Genomic DNA, 15,820 nt, shown 5'->3' on the forward strand with positions numbered 1-15,820 from the left:
CTGATAGATAGGAATGGACGTGGTTATAATTACGTAAACAACAAAGAAGCCATTGTACAAGCGAACGAGCGATGATAACGAAACTAAAACAACTGATCACGACTTATCGCTTACCCGAAACATGGAGATTTCTTTACAGGTCGATCCAACACGGAAGCGCTTTCGTTAATGGCGTTACAAACAATAGGAATGTCGGTTGTATTCATTTACCACCTCCAAAAGGAAACTTTCGTATGTACAATCTGAAACATGATACGGTATTACGTGTGGCGGTGCGTGAATTGAACTTGATATCTTGGCTTCGCCGTATATATGTAGCTTAAACTACTTAAGAATGACGTGGTGAATTTTGCACATTTCAATAAATATCTCATGTTATTAACCAAATATGATGTTAATTTTCAAGTATAGATGGTGTCATTCACGAAGACGCGTGCCTTGACTCGTATTGTGATGTAATTAAAGGTTATATCTGACAAATCTGCACGTCATCGTAGATGACACGAACAATACCTAGATTTTACAGATTGGTAACTAAATTTTAATAAAATAAAATAAAAATATATGTAGAAATCTCTTGTATAGAACGAGCATTACATAACGTTGCTTAGTTGTTTTTTCAGTCAGAAACTCCTAAGCCTTAGTATCCTAATTGGACATAACATCACCAAAATCCTATTAACTATTTAGCCTGTCCTCCACTTAAGTGGTCAAATAGTGCTTCTATACCTCACTCATTGCTTATTGACCCCTAGATAGGAGTTGATGAACCGCTCATAGCTTGATATTTATGCATTTCTACGGTCTCTTCAGCGGAAGGGAATCCTTACAACCATATATGACAGTACTTTTGATATCGACCGTAGATACACCTCATTGACTTTGTGATCTGAGTGAAAATAAGCATTAGTATGAAGAAAATAAGGTTCAAAGAGGCATGGAAGGAATGGAAACAAATGAATATGCATAGGAAGGGTAACACGGTAGTACATATTACGACATGTTTCCTTGTGAGTACGTCACACGCGTACGCAACATTTAGAATTATTTTGAAAGATGGGATGGAAATAAAATGTCTTATATAGCTATCGATTCTTATATCTATGCGATTAATAAACAATCAGAAGCGTATTTACACGTGATGAGCTGTTGAGTCACTTCATAGGTTTAATCGATTAATCCCATGTATCATTTCTGTAATTAGATAATAATATAGATACAATACCTACCCGACAAAAACATGAATAGCGTTATTCATAAAATTCTGTCAAATCTAATTAAAGCAACTGATAGTTTTTTTAAGGTTACCGTAAGTTTTTTTTTCATGAGTATTTGTATGGGAAAGACAAAATTATTAGAGACAAGCAATGTATGTACAATATAGAAAATGTTTTTTCTAATAACACTGATGTGTCTGGTTGGTTAGTAAAATACTTACTAAAATATCTTACGAATTGTGCTATAGTATAAGCTAAGTATCTCTACCTACATAAACTATCGATCGAACCAGATCGAACCCGGGATCTCCTTTGCTTCGTAAAAATCGTGTGTTGACGATTCTTATTGGGAGATATTATTTGTGTTATTTTATTAATTTATCGATTTTATTTTTATTGTTCTCGTATTTTCGTAAGTTTTGACATTGTAAATTTAAATTTTGGATTTTGTAAGTAGGTATTTACCTACTTACTGTTATTCTAATTGTATTGACAATCCTTATTGGAGCTATAATTTTATTTCATTAGTATTGTTATTATTTTCATTTTTATTTTATTTTGACAATCATGATAGAAATTCTTATATTTTTGACATCAATGCAAATTTATTATGTAATTGTCTTTCATGAAAGTAATCATCTAATCTAATCTAATCTAAAATAAAAATTATAAATGTTATGTTTTAAAATATATACAGTGTGTAAATCCAATACGGGCGGGCGGTAAATTAAACCAGAGATATAATTTATCCGTGTAATTATTTAAGATGTTTTTGACGTGATAATGTCTTATAAATTGATAAACACCGGTAACATGCACGAAAAAGTGTCACGTTGTGGACAGATCTCCATGGTAACGTTACGGCCACGATATCTGTCGGTAACCTTCTTTGTATTACACAAAATAATAATAATTCAGTGTTAATACTCGTAATTCAATAAATTCATAAATAAAAGTATGCAATTTTTCATCAATGTTTTCTTACGACGTTATCACTCAAAATTATCTTCCGTAAATCGACTTTACAGACAACCATTTTTTTAGGCCGAATTATTTTGCGAGGCTAATATTTTCATTGTATTTCTTAGCAACAAAATATCTCAATATACTCCTTAGGTCCTATGCTAACTACCGTTTAAATATTCGCCCGTATTGAATGTACACACTGTATAATTCCCTAGACTATGTACTGGTGCGGCCATTTCCAGATAATTTATAAGTAAGCTAGGTAGGTATCTAGTACCTATATAATTACTTTACTCTTTGGTATCTAGGTATGATCCGTGTCATTGTCTTGACAGATAAAATATAATTTAAACCATATTTTATTTTGATTATAAAATAAAATCCTTCAATACCACGAGTCCTTCACACGTTGTTTGCTGGCGTCACAATTTTTATGACAAACACCTGTACCCCTAGTGTAAATTTGATCGACATCATAACGTGACGAACGCGTTTGCGTTAAGTCTCATTTTGTATAGGATTTTGAGTTTCCAAAACGTCCCGCTTGGCGCGCTCTTTCTAAATCCAATACAAAATGAGACTAAACGCAAACGCGTACGTCACGTTTCGAAATCGAATTTATTTACACTAGGGGTACTGGTTATAAATAACCTCATAAAATACGGAAGAGTTAAAAACAATAACTAAACGTGAATTTTGACCATAAACCCATAAATAGTTTCGTCCGTAGACATCTTATCTTAACCAGTTCTCCGAGATTCTGTCCAAACATTTCCGGTTTACGTCCCGTTGATATGTAAGTATATCTTTCTTGTTTTTTTGATGGAATTTTACCTATTTACACTAATTTTGACCTTAGAGTCCGCAGCAAGCTCGGTTCTCCATACAAACGTTACGTTTCCATTTCTATCTAGTAGTAGTTTCTAGCTAGTTGTTTTCATTTTAAAAGGACTAGCTAGATTGCTCTAGGACTTTATACTTACAATAGGATAAGGTATATCTAGGTCTGTAATTCGTTTATGTAACTTCTGTTACCATAGTTAAAAAAATACAGCGAATTTAAGTTTTTCATAGAAAACTTGTTTTTGCTATTTTGTCTGGCTGCTTTATAAGCTGGATAGGTCTGAACATATTTTTTTAGTTTGAATTGATATTTTCAGTTAATTGTATTTTATAATTGTTGTTGTTTTTTTGCTTGTATATAAATTCCATGTTGACGTGTAAAAGTGCCCTTATGGCATATTTCCTCAATAACTGTCGAAGTTGAGTTGTTATTCATAAATAAATGTTATAGGACATTATTATACAAAAGTCCCATGGTAAGCTCAATAAGGCTTGAAAGTTATGGAATCACAAAGAGCCGCAAATGTTGTTTTCAGTAGTCGAAGTCGTCTAAATGTGATTTGCCGCGGTTTGCCGATCCCTGTCCCACACTATGAACGCCATGTCATAAGTTGTTATTAAACAAGTCGAATGCAGCCCATATTCTAACGGCTTGATACTTTGATGAACGAAGTCAATATTCGTAGTACGCTACAGGAAATATCAATCGAGTATCGTTTACAAGACGACTCGTGCTCTGAGAGTATTAATCGAGGTCTTCTATTTGAAGCCGGACTGTATACTTAATATACTATGCGGTGTAATATACTTAAAATTATATACAGCGACTGTCAACAACTATCGAAAAAAGTCTATAGGATCAGTTTGTTCTAAGAACTTATATACAATTTAAACTAAATAACTTGCTTTTTTTTTCAAAATATTTAGACGAAAGTGGACGAGCGCCCGGAAACCGCCTTTCCATACAACCGTAGTTCCCATTTTCCTCTCTGGATATTAACATTATTAAAAATATTTTTATGCAATTTGATATATAGTAAACACCCCTATAATGGAACAGATCAAATAGGCAAATCCTGTAAAACAAGTATTTACGATCAGTTTTTAATCGCTGGCAACATTTTACCATGCACATAGAGCCAAAGAGCTGTTCGAGTTCATTTTTCATTGATATTAAATTAACTAAATAACTTGCTTTTTTTTCAAAATATTTAGACGAAAGTGGACGAGCGCCCGGAAACCGCCTTTCCATACAACCGTAGTTCCCATTTTCCTCTCTGGATATTAACATTATTAAAAATATTTTTATGCAATTTGATATATAGTAAACACCCCTATAATGGAACAGATCAAATAGGCAAATCCTGTAAAACAAGTATTTACGATCAGTTTTTAATCGCTGGCAACATTTTACCATGCACATAGAGCCAAAGAGCTGTTCGAGTTCATTTTTCATTGATATTAATATTATTTAGTTAGTTTGAAAATTAATGACGCCATAAATCCCATAACTGGAGCAAAAAACCATAATTTTAATTGGTTAATAATATTGAAACCAATTGCAGTAGCTTTCATTAAATACATAGAAAAACATAAAGGACGAATTGGACATTCAACTTTTAAAGCATAAAGCGGTAGAAATTATACAGATGTCGGTGAAATATCAAAAATACTCAAAATTTTCTCTTAAATGTCCCATGATTGGTGCCGTTAACATATATTAACCATGCCCTTCGTTGATTTTTTTTTTCAAATTTTAATTATTGTAAAAGAGTAGCATTTAAAAATGTGTACGGAATTCGTTTTTCACTCCTAACTCTAAGGGGGGAGAATTAGATAGATAGATAGAATACTCTTTATTGGCACACCTCAGTGAAAATATACAAGAAAAATAAACAATTGATTAAATTCAAATAATAAAATACATCAAATTGCCTACAAATATTTTAAATAATGTTAAAATCCAGGGAGCAAATTGGAGACTACGTTTGTATGGAGATGAAGTTGTCGTCCCCTTTTCTCTTAACGAATGATAAAAGTTTCTTTTTATTCGAGCGCTCGATTTCGACACTCAAAAATCTGTGGAAAACGGCGTAATGCTATTTTTGAAATACGAGCGTTAGAAATTGGGAATCTGGTGGTATTGAACACTCGTTTTCAATTCTATTAGTAGAATTTAAATAGTAGTGCCGAGAGTATTGAACGAAATACACAAAATCGAACGGTCGAAATTCAAAAATCGGCCTCCTGTAGGTAATTTCCAACTAACCTAAACTTCATTTAAAAAAATAATTGCAGTTACTTACACTCATCCTCCCACTTATTTCCACTTCCAATGCGTCTTCCGCCAACATAACCACACTGTATAAAGTACACATGTAACAATCAACTCAACACATCACAGTCACTACACATTATCTTTCAACTGACATTTACAACACTTCAATGAATACATTAGTATTTTTACACAACTAGATCTATATATACCTACTTAAATAAATATGCGCAAAAATCACACAGTCATCACTGTTACTTAAAGAATCGCGGATTTCTATCACCGGATACGATACGCGTTTTCTTGAGCTACTACACATTATCGCTATATCTCTTATCAGTGTGATACGATAAAGGTATCGGAAACGTTAGTCGGGTGTTAGTCAAAATGTTTGTTCTACTGCATTTATGGAACACTAGATGGCGTTGTTAGTAATATAAATAAAATGATAAAAATGAATGCGCTTAGAAAATGTTTAACGCTTTGTTATGTATGTAAGTCAGAAACAATTTTGACCCCCTTAACTTTTTTTTTGCCAGAATCATTAGGATAATATATTGAACGTCAAGGAGGCTCGAAGTTACTAGGTACCTTGGCTGTTTCTTGCGCTTTAAAGGGCCATGGTCGATTCAATAAATAAAAATACAGTTAAGACCGATATTTGAAATTGGAAAGCGTTGTTTCTTCTAAGGAATTTAAAATGTTAGCAAGTAAAGAAATGTGAAAACCTGTGTGTACTGATTCGCAAAGAAAATGATACAACATCATAGATTCATTCATGTACAATCATTCAATCAAAAATAATGAAATTGATGAAACAATAGGTATGCAAATTGTTTGATTCTCTCTAACAATGCGTGTGTTTAATAGGACTTCAGGTTACCCATATATCATATAACGTGACCACGTAAGTAGTAAGCCCTGTAGGTGTAATGCATTTAATTGTAATAGGGGGTATCTATACAGTGCTGTAAGAAAACAATTTGCATAAATAAAGCATATACCTATGACTAAACATTATAGAGCAAGATCCCAGAGCCGTCAGACCTTACTTATTTTCTCATGACTAAAATATATGGAATATAGTGTTAGTATGCACTTTTAATGTCTGCATACTTGCTATATTGGCCCGACGGCCATTTGTCCGGTACAAGGTGCTAAAGGTAGGTAAAAATGTTACTAACTTTTCTTAAATTCTCATGGCTGATTTTTATGTGTTTTAGAAAATATTGTTTAAAATTAATAATCAACATTGCCAGATCATTTCCGCCGGCGGTAACTTTTACCAGAGCTTTAAAGTCACTCTTGATTTTTATATATGATACACAAGGGACCATTGCTATTACATTTTGTAAGTAGCCACACCCATTGGAGGGGCCCAACCATCCCCCAGACCCACATAAATTTTATATATGTGTCTTTGTGAAACTTTATGTGGGTCTGGGGGATGGTTAGGCCCCTTGAATTGGTCTGGCTACTTACAAAATGGTTTGTAATATTTCCCTGAGTATCATATATGTACAATAAAAATCAAAAGTGAGAATATAAGTACAGTTACAATATAAACTTTTGACAGGTTTAAAGCGTCCGGTAAAAGTTACCGCTGGCGGAAATGGTCTGGCAATGTTGATTATAATTTTTTTTACAATATTTTCTAAAAATTACATTAAAATAAGCCTTGAGAATATTAAGAAAAGTAAGAATTATTTTTACCAACCTTTAGCACCTTGTACCGGACGATATAGCAAGTATGCAGACATTAAAAGTACATACTAACACTATGCTGTCCCATACATTTTATTCATGAGAAAATAAGTAATGCTACTTTGACGTTAGCTATCACGAAATGGAGGAGAGAATAATGTAATAAAAAAATCTGTGAATTGATATCTAACTAATCTAAGACAAACAGCTCTAATAGCCATATTAATTATATACTTCTAAAAATAAGCACAGAAAAATAAATATTAATAGTAGTTATACATAGTTGGTATGATATGTAGACAAAATGTTTTTTTTTCGTAATCTTAATTTATAATGCAATTTGCAGGTAACTTTCAAACTGCAAAAGTCAAAAAGTGCACTCCGCCGCGACAGTGACATCACTGCCGTGACCAGGATTCGAACCTGGGTTACTACGGCCACAACGTAGGGTCCTAACCACTAGACGATCACGGCTACCGGAGCAGTTGAAGCACTCGACGAAATTAGCCGTCGGCTTCCCAAGCGTATCGCATGACAACGTTGACAATGCAAAATAAAATAAAAATGTCGATCGGCAACTTTCCCTTTTCAAACTAATTTAATTTCATGCATTCGAATTTTACACTTAAGCTACTAGCAATAAAGTTTATTTTGCAGCGCACCTTGGATATCGGGACATTAAAAATAAAGTTTAAAATATTTTTACCTGTGCTAACCATCGCCCATTCCTAGTGTTTTCCATGTTGATTTTAGGTTTCGTTTTTAATTGTATTAACCTCTCTCTTTCTAATAACTGTTCGTGGACAGCTCTCTTGTTTAATTGTTCTATCATATTAAAACAGATCCACAATAAGATCGAGCGCTAACGCGAGTCACACTACTACTGATAAGAAATAACTATTGCATTTAATAAATAAAGGAACGATATAATTTTACGACACTTGTTTACGAAAAAACTAAAGAGCGTTCCTAATAAAGCACCTAATCGCAATGTCAAAAGAAGGGCGCGAAAACTTTTTTTTAAATTGAATACCGCCAGGACACAAGTAAGTTTATCTACAGTGCTCGGTAAAGTAAAGTTATTGGTACATTACTATTTGCGTACTTGCTCTCTTGATAATAATTATAATAGTAATAAATCTTTTCAGTGTTAAATAGGTATTCCTATCAGATCCGCGGGATACCGGCGGGGCGGGGCGGGTCATTGTGCGGTTAAAACAACAGTCTTGATTACTCACTACAATTACGTTTGAATAATAGTACGTGCAACTTATTTACATTAAGATAATTTAGTGGAATGTAGTTTTCGTTTTACATCTAGGTTAGTACAAACAAATAATTTAATTATACATATAAGTAATAATATTTTATGAACTAGAATATTTGTGTTTGCCGGTACGGTATACGTGCTTCAACTGCTTCATAATCTTCATATATCTAAGAGCATGCGGTAGGGATCACTTGAAACACCCTCTGTCGTTTTATTACACCCATCGAACTTTCACATTATCCATTTTAAAATAGCCAAAATTTTGGTTGTCACTTAATGTTATAATTTTCTGTATAACGTTTGGATCTATCTCAAGAATACACAAAAATAAAACTGACTTGCACAATTGATACGAAAATTGTGTTTTCTTTTATTATACATTAGACATGTAAGCTTATTTTGCAAGAAATTTTAGGGGCAGTGCCTTTTTGACAGGCGTACAATATTTTTTTCATCGGTACGATAATTCTCTTCCGCTCACCTGGTAACAATGGGGACGCGATACTTAAGTACGGTGACCGTCCCGTATAGGTATATGGGGCGTATGGCAATTCTACGGACGGGTAACTACGGAACCCTACACTGAGCATCGACCGACATGCTGAGGCCGATTTTTTTAAATTGCCAAAAATTCAAATACTCCAGCCAGGCAAACACCCTCTTGTCTATTTCGGAAGTATGTATGTACAGTCAGCGTCAAATACTTTGTAGCAGTCAAAGTGGCCAAATAGTTCGGTACATCATACTAAATATATGGTGTACCGAACTATTTGGCTACTTTGGTTGCTACAAAGTATTTGACGCTGACTGTACCTACTTTTTAGCATCGCCTCAAGTACATTGTAAGATTAATTGTAAATACATTGTAACGTACTCCAGATTTAAGCCTCGTCAAGTTGTTATCTGTTATCGTAGGTCGCTGCCGCGCCTTGTCTATGGACTAAACAGGATTACCACGTTGGTACTTACAATAAAACGTAACTACGTATGTTAACTACTTATAACGTACCTACCTTTTTATGTCATGTTTATGACCAGTCCAGCATCAAAAGAAACAGATCAGACGTACTTAAAATATTTACCGTTCATTAATACCTTAACAAAAAATTGCATATTGTTTCTAGATTAATAGGCAAACAATATGTGTGTTAGAAATATTTGTTACTTCTACCTGATTTGTTTTTTTTTTTTTTTGTGGTGGTAAATAAATATCTTTTTATTTATTTATTTATATGTAGAATAATTAGGTTGTGTCTTGTGACAGATACTTTTGAACTCTATTTAGAAAAGTATATCAGGATGGTTGATAATTTTGGTGCGTTGTTTCACTTGTTAGCGCTAGGCCTATATCAGACTTTCATCAAAGCTACGGAAGGTGGAGATTAAGAACGAAATCTCCATGTACCAAAAAGTGTCATCAAAAACTTTAAATAGGTGGCGCTACAATACCTAGAGTACTTGAACAAAAAATCATATCATAGACAGCGCAATTCACTCAAAGATATTACCAAAAATTAGTATCTTCGTACCTAAGTATAATTTTAAAATGCTACTAATTCAATTCATTGCCTGCCTAGCTGTTGTACTTGTATAACTAATTTTCCACTTTAATTTACAAAGATCGCGATCATTAAGTAACTGTTTTGCTTCGATACACCGTTCGATTATTTATTAAACGCAATAGTTTTTATTAATGAGTAATATCTAGTCAAAATTACTGAAACCATTATCTTATACCTTTAAACGAGCAATTCTTTATATATTTCAAGGAACTCGGAAACGGCTCTAACGATTTCGCTGAAATTTGGTATATGGGGGTTTTTGGGGGGTAAACAATCGATCTAGATTAGTCTTATGTTTGGGAAAACGCGTGTTTTCGAGTTTTCATGCGTTTTTCTTTCGACGCCGAATATGGTCGCTAATTTCGTATTGCAAGCCACTGTCCGTCTGGTCCAGCGGGTTAAGACGCGGGCGGCAAGAAACAACCAGTGTGACTGGTTCGAATCCTGCCCGGTGACTAACTTTTGTTTTTTTTTTTTTGTTCAAGCTTATATATATTTTAATTTTTATTGTTTTAGACAAGTTTAATTTAGTAATAAAATCTAGTTAAGATACCTATACACCACCATATCGTCGGGGATAGTGCAATACCGCGCAACTAACAAAGTCGTAAGAGTTCGAAATTCAAACAATGTACAAGGTAATTGGACCTTACTGCATTTTTTTGTTACGCGTTATTGCACTATCCCCGACGATATTACAATAAACAGTTATAATATAACCGAGCAAAGCTCGGTCGCCCAGGTACTTTAATATTGACATGTGGCTATCTGCTAAGTTTTAACCCAATACAACAAAATGAATCTATCTACCTACTGATGAACTCCGTGAAATACTACCTAATACGTAATTACCACTTTAATATACCTACTTAATGAAATGGCATACTTACTTACGTACGTAAGTCTTCTTTAACATGTTTTTAATAGCCGTAATAGATTTACGTACGCCATCTAAGCTTATACCCCCGTTCTGTTTATTTTACAAAACATCCGCGTGTCGTATAATCTTTCTCGTCATATAAATCATCATTATCTTTTTACATATTATTAAGCATATTGCATTTATGGCCACCGGCGTTGTGGATATTTTATATACCTATTAATTAATATAATTATATTTTTTTAGGATTTATTGATCATTTAATAATGTTTTTCATAAATTACAGTTATATTCTAGTTCTAGAGTTCGATATATTACCGATTTGAAAATCCACTAGTTTTCTATCATTTCGATCACAACACAATCACGGACTACTTTTACTTACCTACGTTAAAAAAAATACTGCGCTTTCCGTGCTTTCGGCAAATATTGTAAAGTTGGTACCGTTTCAAGAACTTACCATATTCGAAATTCGAAATCTTCTAGAACACTGCGGCGCGCGGCAGTTTGGGTGTTTTACGAGCACCAAAGGTTCTTTTTGACGTAGACATCTCGCAGTTTCCCTCGAAGTTACTGCGGCGAAGCGCGCTACTCCCAACGGCTGCAGGTCGAGTCTCATAACGTTGTTGCATATTACATTACACGGATATTAAAACACCTTGAGAATAAAATACTTGTTTTGTAAACACTGCAAAGTTAAACACATGTTGCTATCTGTGACTTTAAAATCCCCATATAAGTTTATTAAGTTAATAAATAAGGAAGGTGGGTAGTTTGAATTTTACTATCAAATGATATAGTAATGGCAAATTTTCTTAGTTGTATTGTTAACTTTAAGATATGGCGATAGTGTAAGAATAATTTGCTTTGGAAGCTTTATATATTTGTATTGCCTCACCTCTGTTTGCTAAAGGACTTAGCAGACATATTGCTTTAAATATAGAACCAATGTCATTAGAAACAGGGGCGTAGTGAAATATTATGCAGTTTGTGTGCGTTACGCATTTATCTAATGTTATCATTTGCAACATTGTAAACAAGCGACGAAGTATTAAGGTTGCAAACACTTCTCCATAATCCCTGGTAACACTTATGATTGCATGTTACTGTATTGCAATAGTTATAAATACTGTTGCTATAAAAGTAAAGACTAGATTTTGCTTGGTGCGCGGGGCCCGTGGGCCCCGCGGTGTGCATGGTGCTGTAGTTGGTATTGTTGTTTTTGTAGTTGGTGCTGTTGTTGATGTTGTTGTTGATGAGTTATTGTTGTAGGTGCCGTTGTTTGAGTGAAAAAGTTTGTTTTCCAAAGGGAAGAAGTGTTGCAGTTGTACTTTTGTTGCGCGTGCGAGCATGCACTCGGCCTTGCGTATGTTGTTATTAATATTGTTGTTTATGTGTTGTTGTTGTAGTGTTTGTTGTTGTTGCTGTTGTTTAGGTGTAAAAGTTTGTGTTTTCCAAAGGGAAAAGGTAAAGCAGTTGTACTTTTGCTTGCAAGGAATGGTCCGCGTGCGAGCACGCACTCCCGCAGCTCGGCCTTCGGCCTCGCGTGCTTGGGCGATCCAATGGGACGCTCCGGGCCTTCGGCCCTACGCGGAGCTCGGCCTTCGGCCTTCGCAATATAGTTACTTTGGGGGTTGAAGGGAAGTTGGAGCGTAAACACGACCCAATAGTAAAAGTGTCTTGACAAGCTCACGTCGGGCCTACGGCCTTCGGCCTCCGGCCCGCCGTTTCGCTTGTCTAAGACACTTTTACTATTGGGTCGTGTTTAAGCTCCAACTTCCCCGCTGGCGAACTTCGAAGGGGACGCTTCGGGCCTTCGGCCCTACGCGGAGCTCGGCCTTCGGCCTTCGCTAGCCTCGACGCTTCGCCGTCGGGCCTTCGGCCCGCCGGCTCCGCTTATTAAGACAGTTGACTTGTTGCCGGTTCGCTTTATAACTTTTCCCGTTATTTTTGTTGTTATTAATATAAAGAAGATTTGTTTTCCAAAGGGGAAAGTTAATGCGGTTGTACTTCCGCTTTGGGCCGCACTCTCGCAGCTCGGCCTTCGGCCTCGCGTGCTTGGGCGATCCAATGGGACGCTCCGTGCCTTCGGCCCTACGCGGAGCTCGGCCTTCGGCCTTCGCTGGGTTTCGAAGCTCAGCGTCGGGCCTTCGGCCCGCCGCTTCGCTTATTAAAACAGTTAACTTGTAACCGGTTCGCTCTATAAATGCATTTTTCCCGTTATTTTTAGTATAAAGAATATTTGTTTTCCAAAGGTGAAATGTAATGCGGTTGTACTTCCGCTTTGGGCCGCACTCTCGCAGCTCGGCCTTCGGCCTCGCGTTTTGGCCGAGCCAGTGGGACGCTCCGGGCCTTCGGCCCTACGCGGAGCTCGGCCTTCGGCCTTCGCTGGGTTTCGAAGCTCAGCGTCGGGCCTTCGGCCCGCCGCTTCGCTTATTAAGACACTCGGGGAGGGTTGGTTTCGCTTCGGGAGTAGTGCGGGAAGTTGGAGCTTAAACACGACCCAATAGTAAAAGTGTCTTGACAAGCTCACGTCGGGCCTACGGCCTTTGGCCTTCGGCCCGCCGTTTCGCTTGTCTAAGACACTTTTCCTATTGGGTCGTGTTTAAGCTCCAACTTCCCCCTCTCAGGTGACGCTTCGGGCCTTCGGCCCTACGCGGAGCTCGGCCTTCGGCCTTCGCTGGCCTCGACGCGTCGCCGTCGGGCCGTCGGCCCGCCGGCTCCGCTTATCAAGACAGTCGACTTGGTAGAACGCTTGGGAGCACCGTACGCACGCAGCTCGGCCTTCGGCCTCGCTTTTAGTTACTGGGGGTTGCACGCTTGGGGGTCGGGGTGAAGGCTCCGGGCCTTCGGCCCTCCGCCGGGGTCGGCCTTCGGCCTCCCAGCCTGAAGCTCGCCCTTCGGGCTCGCTTAACCTACTTGGAAATTTGACTTTGCCCCTGTCCGCCGCCATTTTGGATTTTTCCAAAAAACTTTTTTTCATATGGTAATCTTGGCCCCCCAGGCTCGCCGCATGCAAAATCTCAGCGCGCTCGGACCAACATTAAAAAAAGAAAAAAAAAAGTCGGCCATTTTGAATTTTTTTTTGATGCAGTTTTATTTGTCTCGGGGCCCTCTATGACATTTGGTCGAGCACCCCCCACCTATCACGCACCGTTTGAGAGTTGCCATACAAAAGTAAACTGGCCATTATTCCGCCATCTTGGATTTTTTCCAAATTTTTTTTTTTCCATATGAGTCGTTGGGGCTCCGAGATACCGCGACCAAAATTTCAGAGCGCTCGGACCTTTTTGAAGTTTTAGAAAAAAAAAAAGTCGGCCATTTTGAATTTTTTTTTTCTAATCAGATTCCACTCGGAGCCCTCTATGACATTTGGTCGAGCTCCCTCGACCTATCTCTCACCGTTTAGCATGTGGGGGATTCGAAAAAAAATCCCATACAAATTATTTTTCGAGCTAAAAAAAAAAAAAAATTTTTTTTCGAATGCGGGGGCCCATATGTACCCACGTACCGGTTCTCGGCGCTCTCGGACCGTTTTGAAATTTCGGCGCCATTTTGAGTCGGCCATTTTGAATTTTTTTAAATGCCATTCCATTTGTCTCGGGGCCCTCTATGACATTTGGTCGAGCACCCCCCACCTATCTGTCACCGTTTAAAAGTTGCCATACAAAATAAAAGTGGCCATGGTGTCCGCCATCTTGGATTTTTTCCAAATTTTTTTTTTCCATACCGATCTAGAGGGCCCCGAGATTCCGTGACCGAAATTTGAGCGCGCCGGGACCGACATGAAAATCGGCCGCCATTTTGAATCCGCCATTTTGAAAAAAAAATGGCGGCCTCCGAAACCGCCCAGGGTCCTCTGTGACATTTGGTCGAGCACCCCCCCACTATCTCCCACCGTTTAGCCGGGCCGTCAAACATTTTTCTGTCCCGATCCGGTAGACCGAAAGTCGGATTTTTCCGGAGGTCACCGGACCGCCCCCTGTACGACCGTACCAAACTCGAATCCCCCCGCGCCTCCTTCCGGGAGAACAATTCGTGTCGATTAATGTTCGGGCTGCAGCTTTATATAATATAGAAAGCCTCTTTTACTTATTAAATTCAGATAATTATTGTGTTAGAATTACCTGAATAAATAAATTTAAAAAATACATGTCGCCGTGGATAGTGCAATACCTCGTAACTAACAAATGCAGTAAGGTCCAACTTCATGGCGCCATAACCTTTGGGCCTATGCTCTATTAGATGGCGCCACTTTTTGATATTTAACAAATTTTACACATACCAGTGAAAGAATAAGGATCAAATTGAAATGGCATTCTAAAAGTTTTAATTATGTGTATAAAAATTGCAGTAAATTTACTGCGGCTACAAAGTTTTCTTTGTCGATCCACCTCTTTCAAATTCTCTTTGTTTACGCGGTATTGCACTATCTCCGACGATGTGCCTTTTTCATCTCCGTCAGTTGGAATGTCTTTTAGTATATAGACCCGCGAGCCAGGATCAGGTATGATGAACCCTCGTGGACGTCAGCTGCCGCTCCGTTGGTGGGTTGAGAAATGGCAGCGACCGAAACACGTAAAAAAAATATAATCGCCTCCCGTTTGATACTTTGTCAAATGATAGTTCAGATGCTGTTGTTAATTTAAAAAATGGTGGTAAGAACATCAGCTGGTCGCATGACCATGTAAAAAATAAGCGCTATACCTTTTATGATAGCAATAACAAATCATGAAACTTTGCATGTAGCATTTCATCAGGCGTAAACGCCTGAAAAGCCATCAACGGATAACGCAATTTACATATTTTTTTCATGTTCATTTTACAGCTGACGGTCATTCCACCGCGATAGAACCTGCGGACGGTGTTTTTAGTTTAAAACAGCATCTAAACTATCATCTGACAAAATATCAGCCGGGAGGCGATGACTGACGAAATATGCTCCTGGCCCGCGGTCTAATAGGTAAGAGACACCTTCTTAAAACCTTCAGAAAATAAATCTGTTCTGTATATATATCTACATCTAGTATAATTGTATATGTAATGTATCATGTATCCTAAACCTTATGGTGTCTCGCCAGAAATATTTTTCATGTTGAATGA

The 15,820-nt window shown here is 37.3% G+C and overlaps 1 protein-coding gene and 1 non-coding gene across 5 annotated transcripts in view; both read right to left on the reverse strand.

The window, feature by feature from the left end:
- Positions 1-11,429, reverse strand: part of LOC133518781 (ras-related protein Rab-32) — a 30,928-nt gene extending 19,499 nt beyond the window's left edge. Inside the window, exon 1 of one of the 4 annotated variants that reach the window (XM_061852467.1) lies at positions 11,178-11,429. In XM_061852467.1, the coding sequence (XP_061708451.1) occupies positions 11,178-11,336 (159 nt within the window). In that variant the 5' untranslated portion in view covers positions 11,337-11,429. Of the gene's footprint in view, positions 1-114; positions 139-5,332; positions 5,507-7,711; positions 7,977-11,177 lie in introns of those variants that run through there. The other 3 variants (XM_061852468.1, XM_061852471.1, XM_061852474.1) reach the window with 3 other exon arrangements.
- Positions 7,408-7,479, reverse strand: Trnah-gug (transfer RNA histidin (anticodon GUG)). The gene has a single exon. It is a non-coding gene; the product is annotated as a tRNA-His (tRNA).
- Positions 11,430-15,820: the final 4,391 nt, after the last annotated feature.

This window comes from Cydia pomonella, chromosome 6 (genome assembly GCF_033807575.1).
Source record: "Cydia pomonella isolate Wapato2018A chromosome 6, ilCydPomo1, whole genome shotgun sequence".
NCBI classification, from domain to species: domain Eukaryota; kingdom Metazoa; phylum Arthropoda; class Insecta; order Lepidoptera; family Tortricidae; genus Cydia; species Cydia pomonella.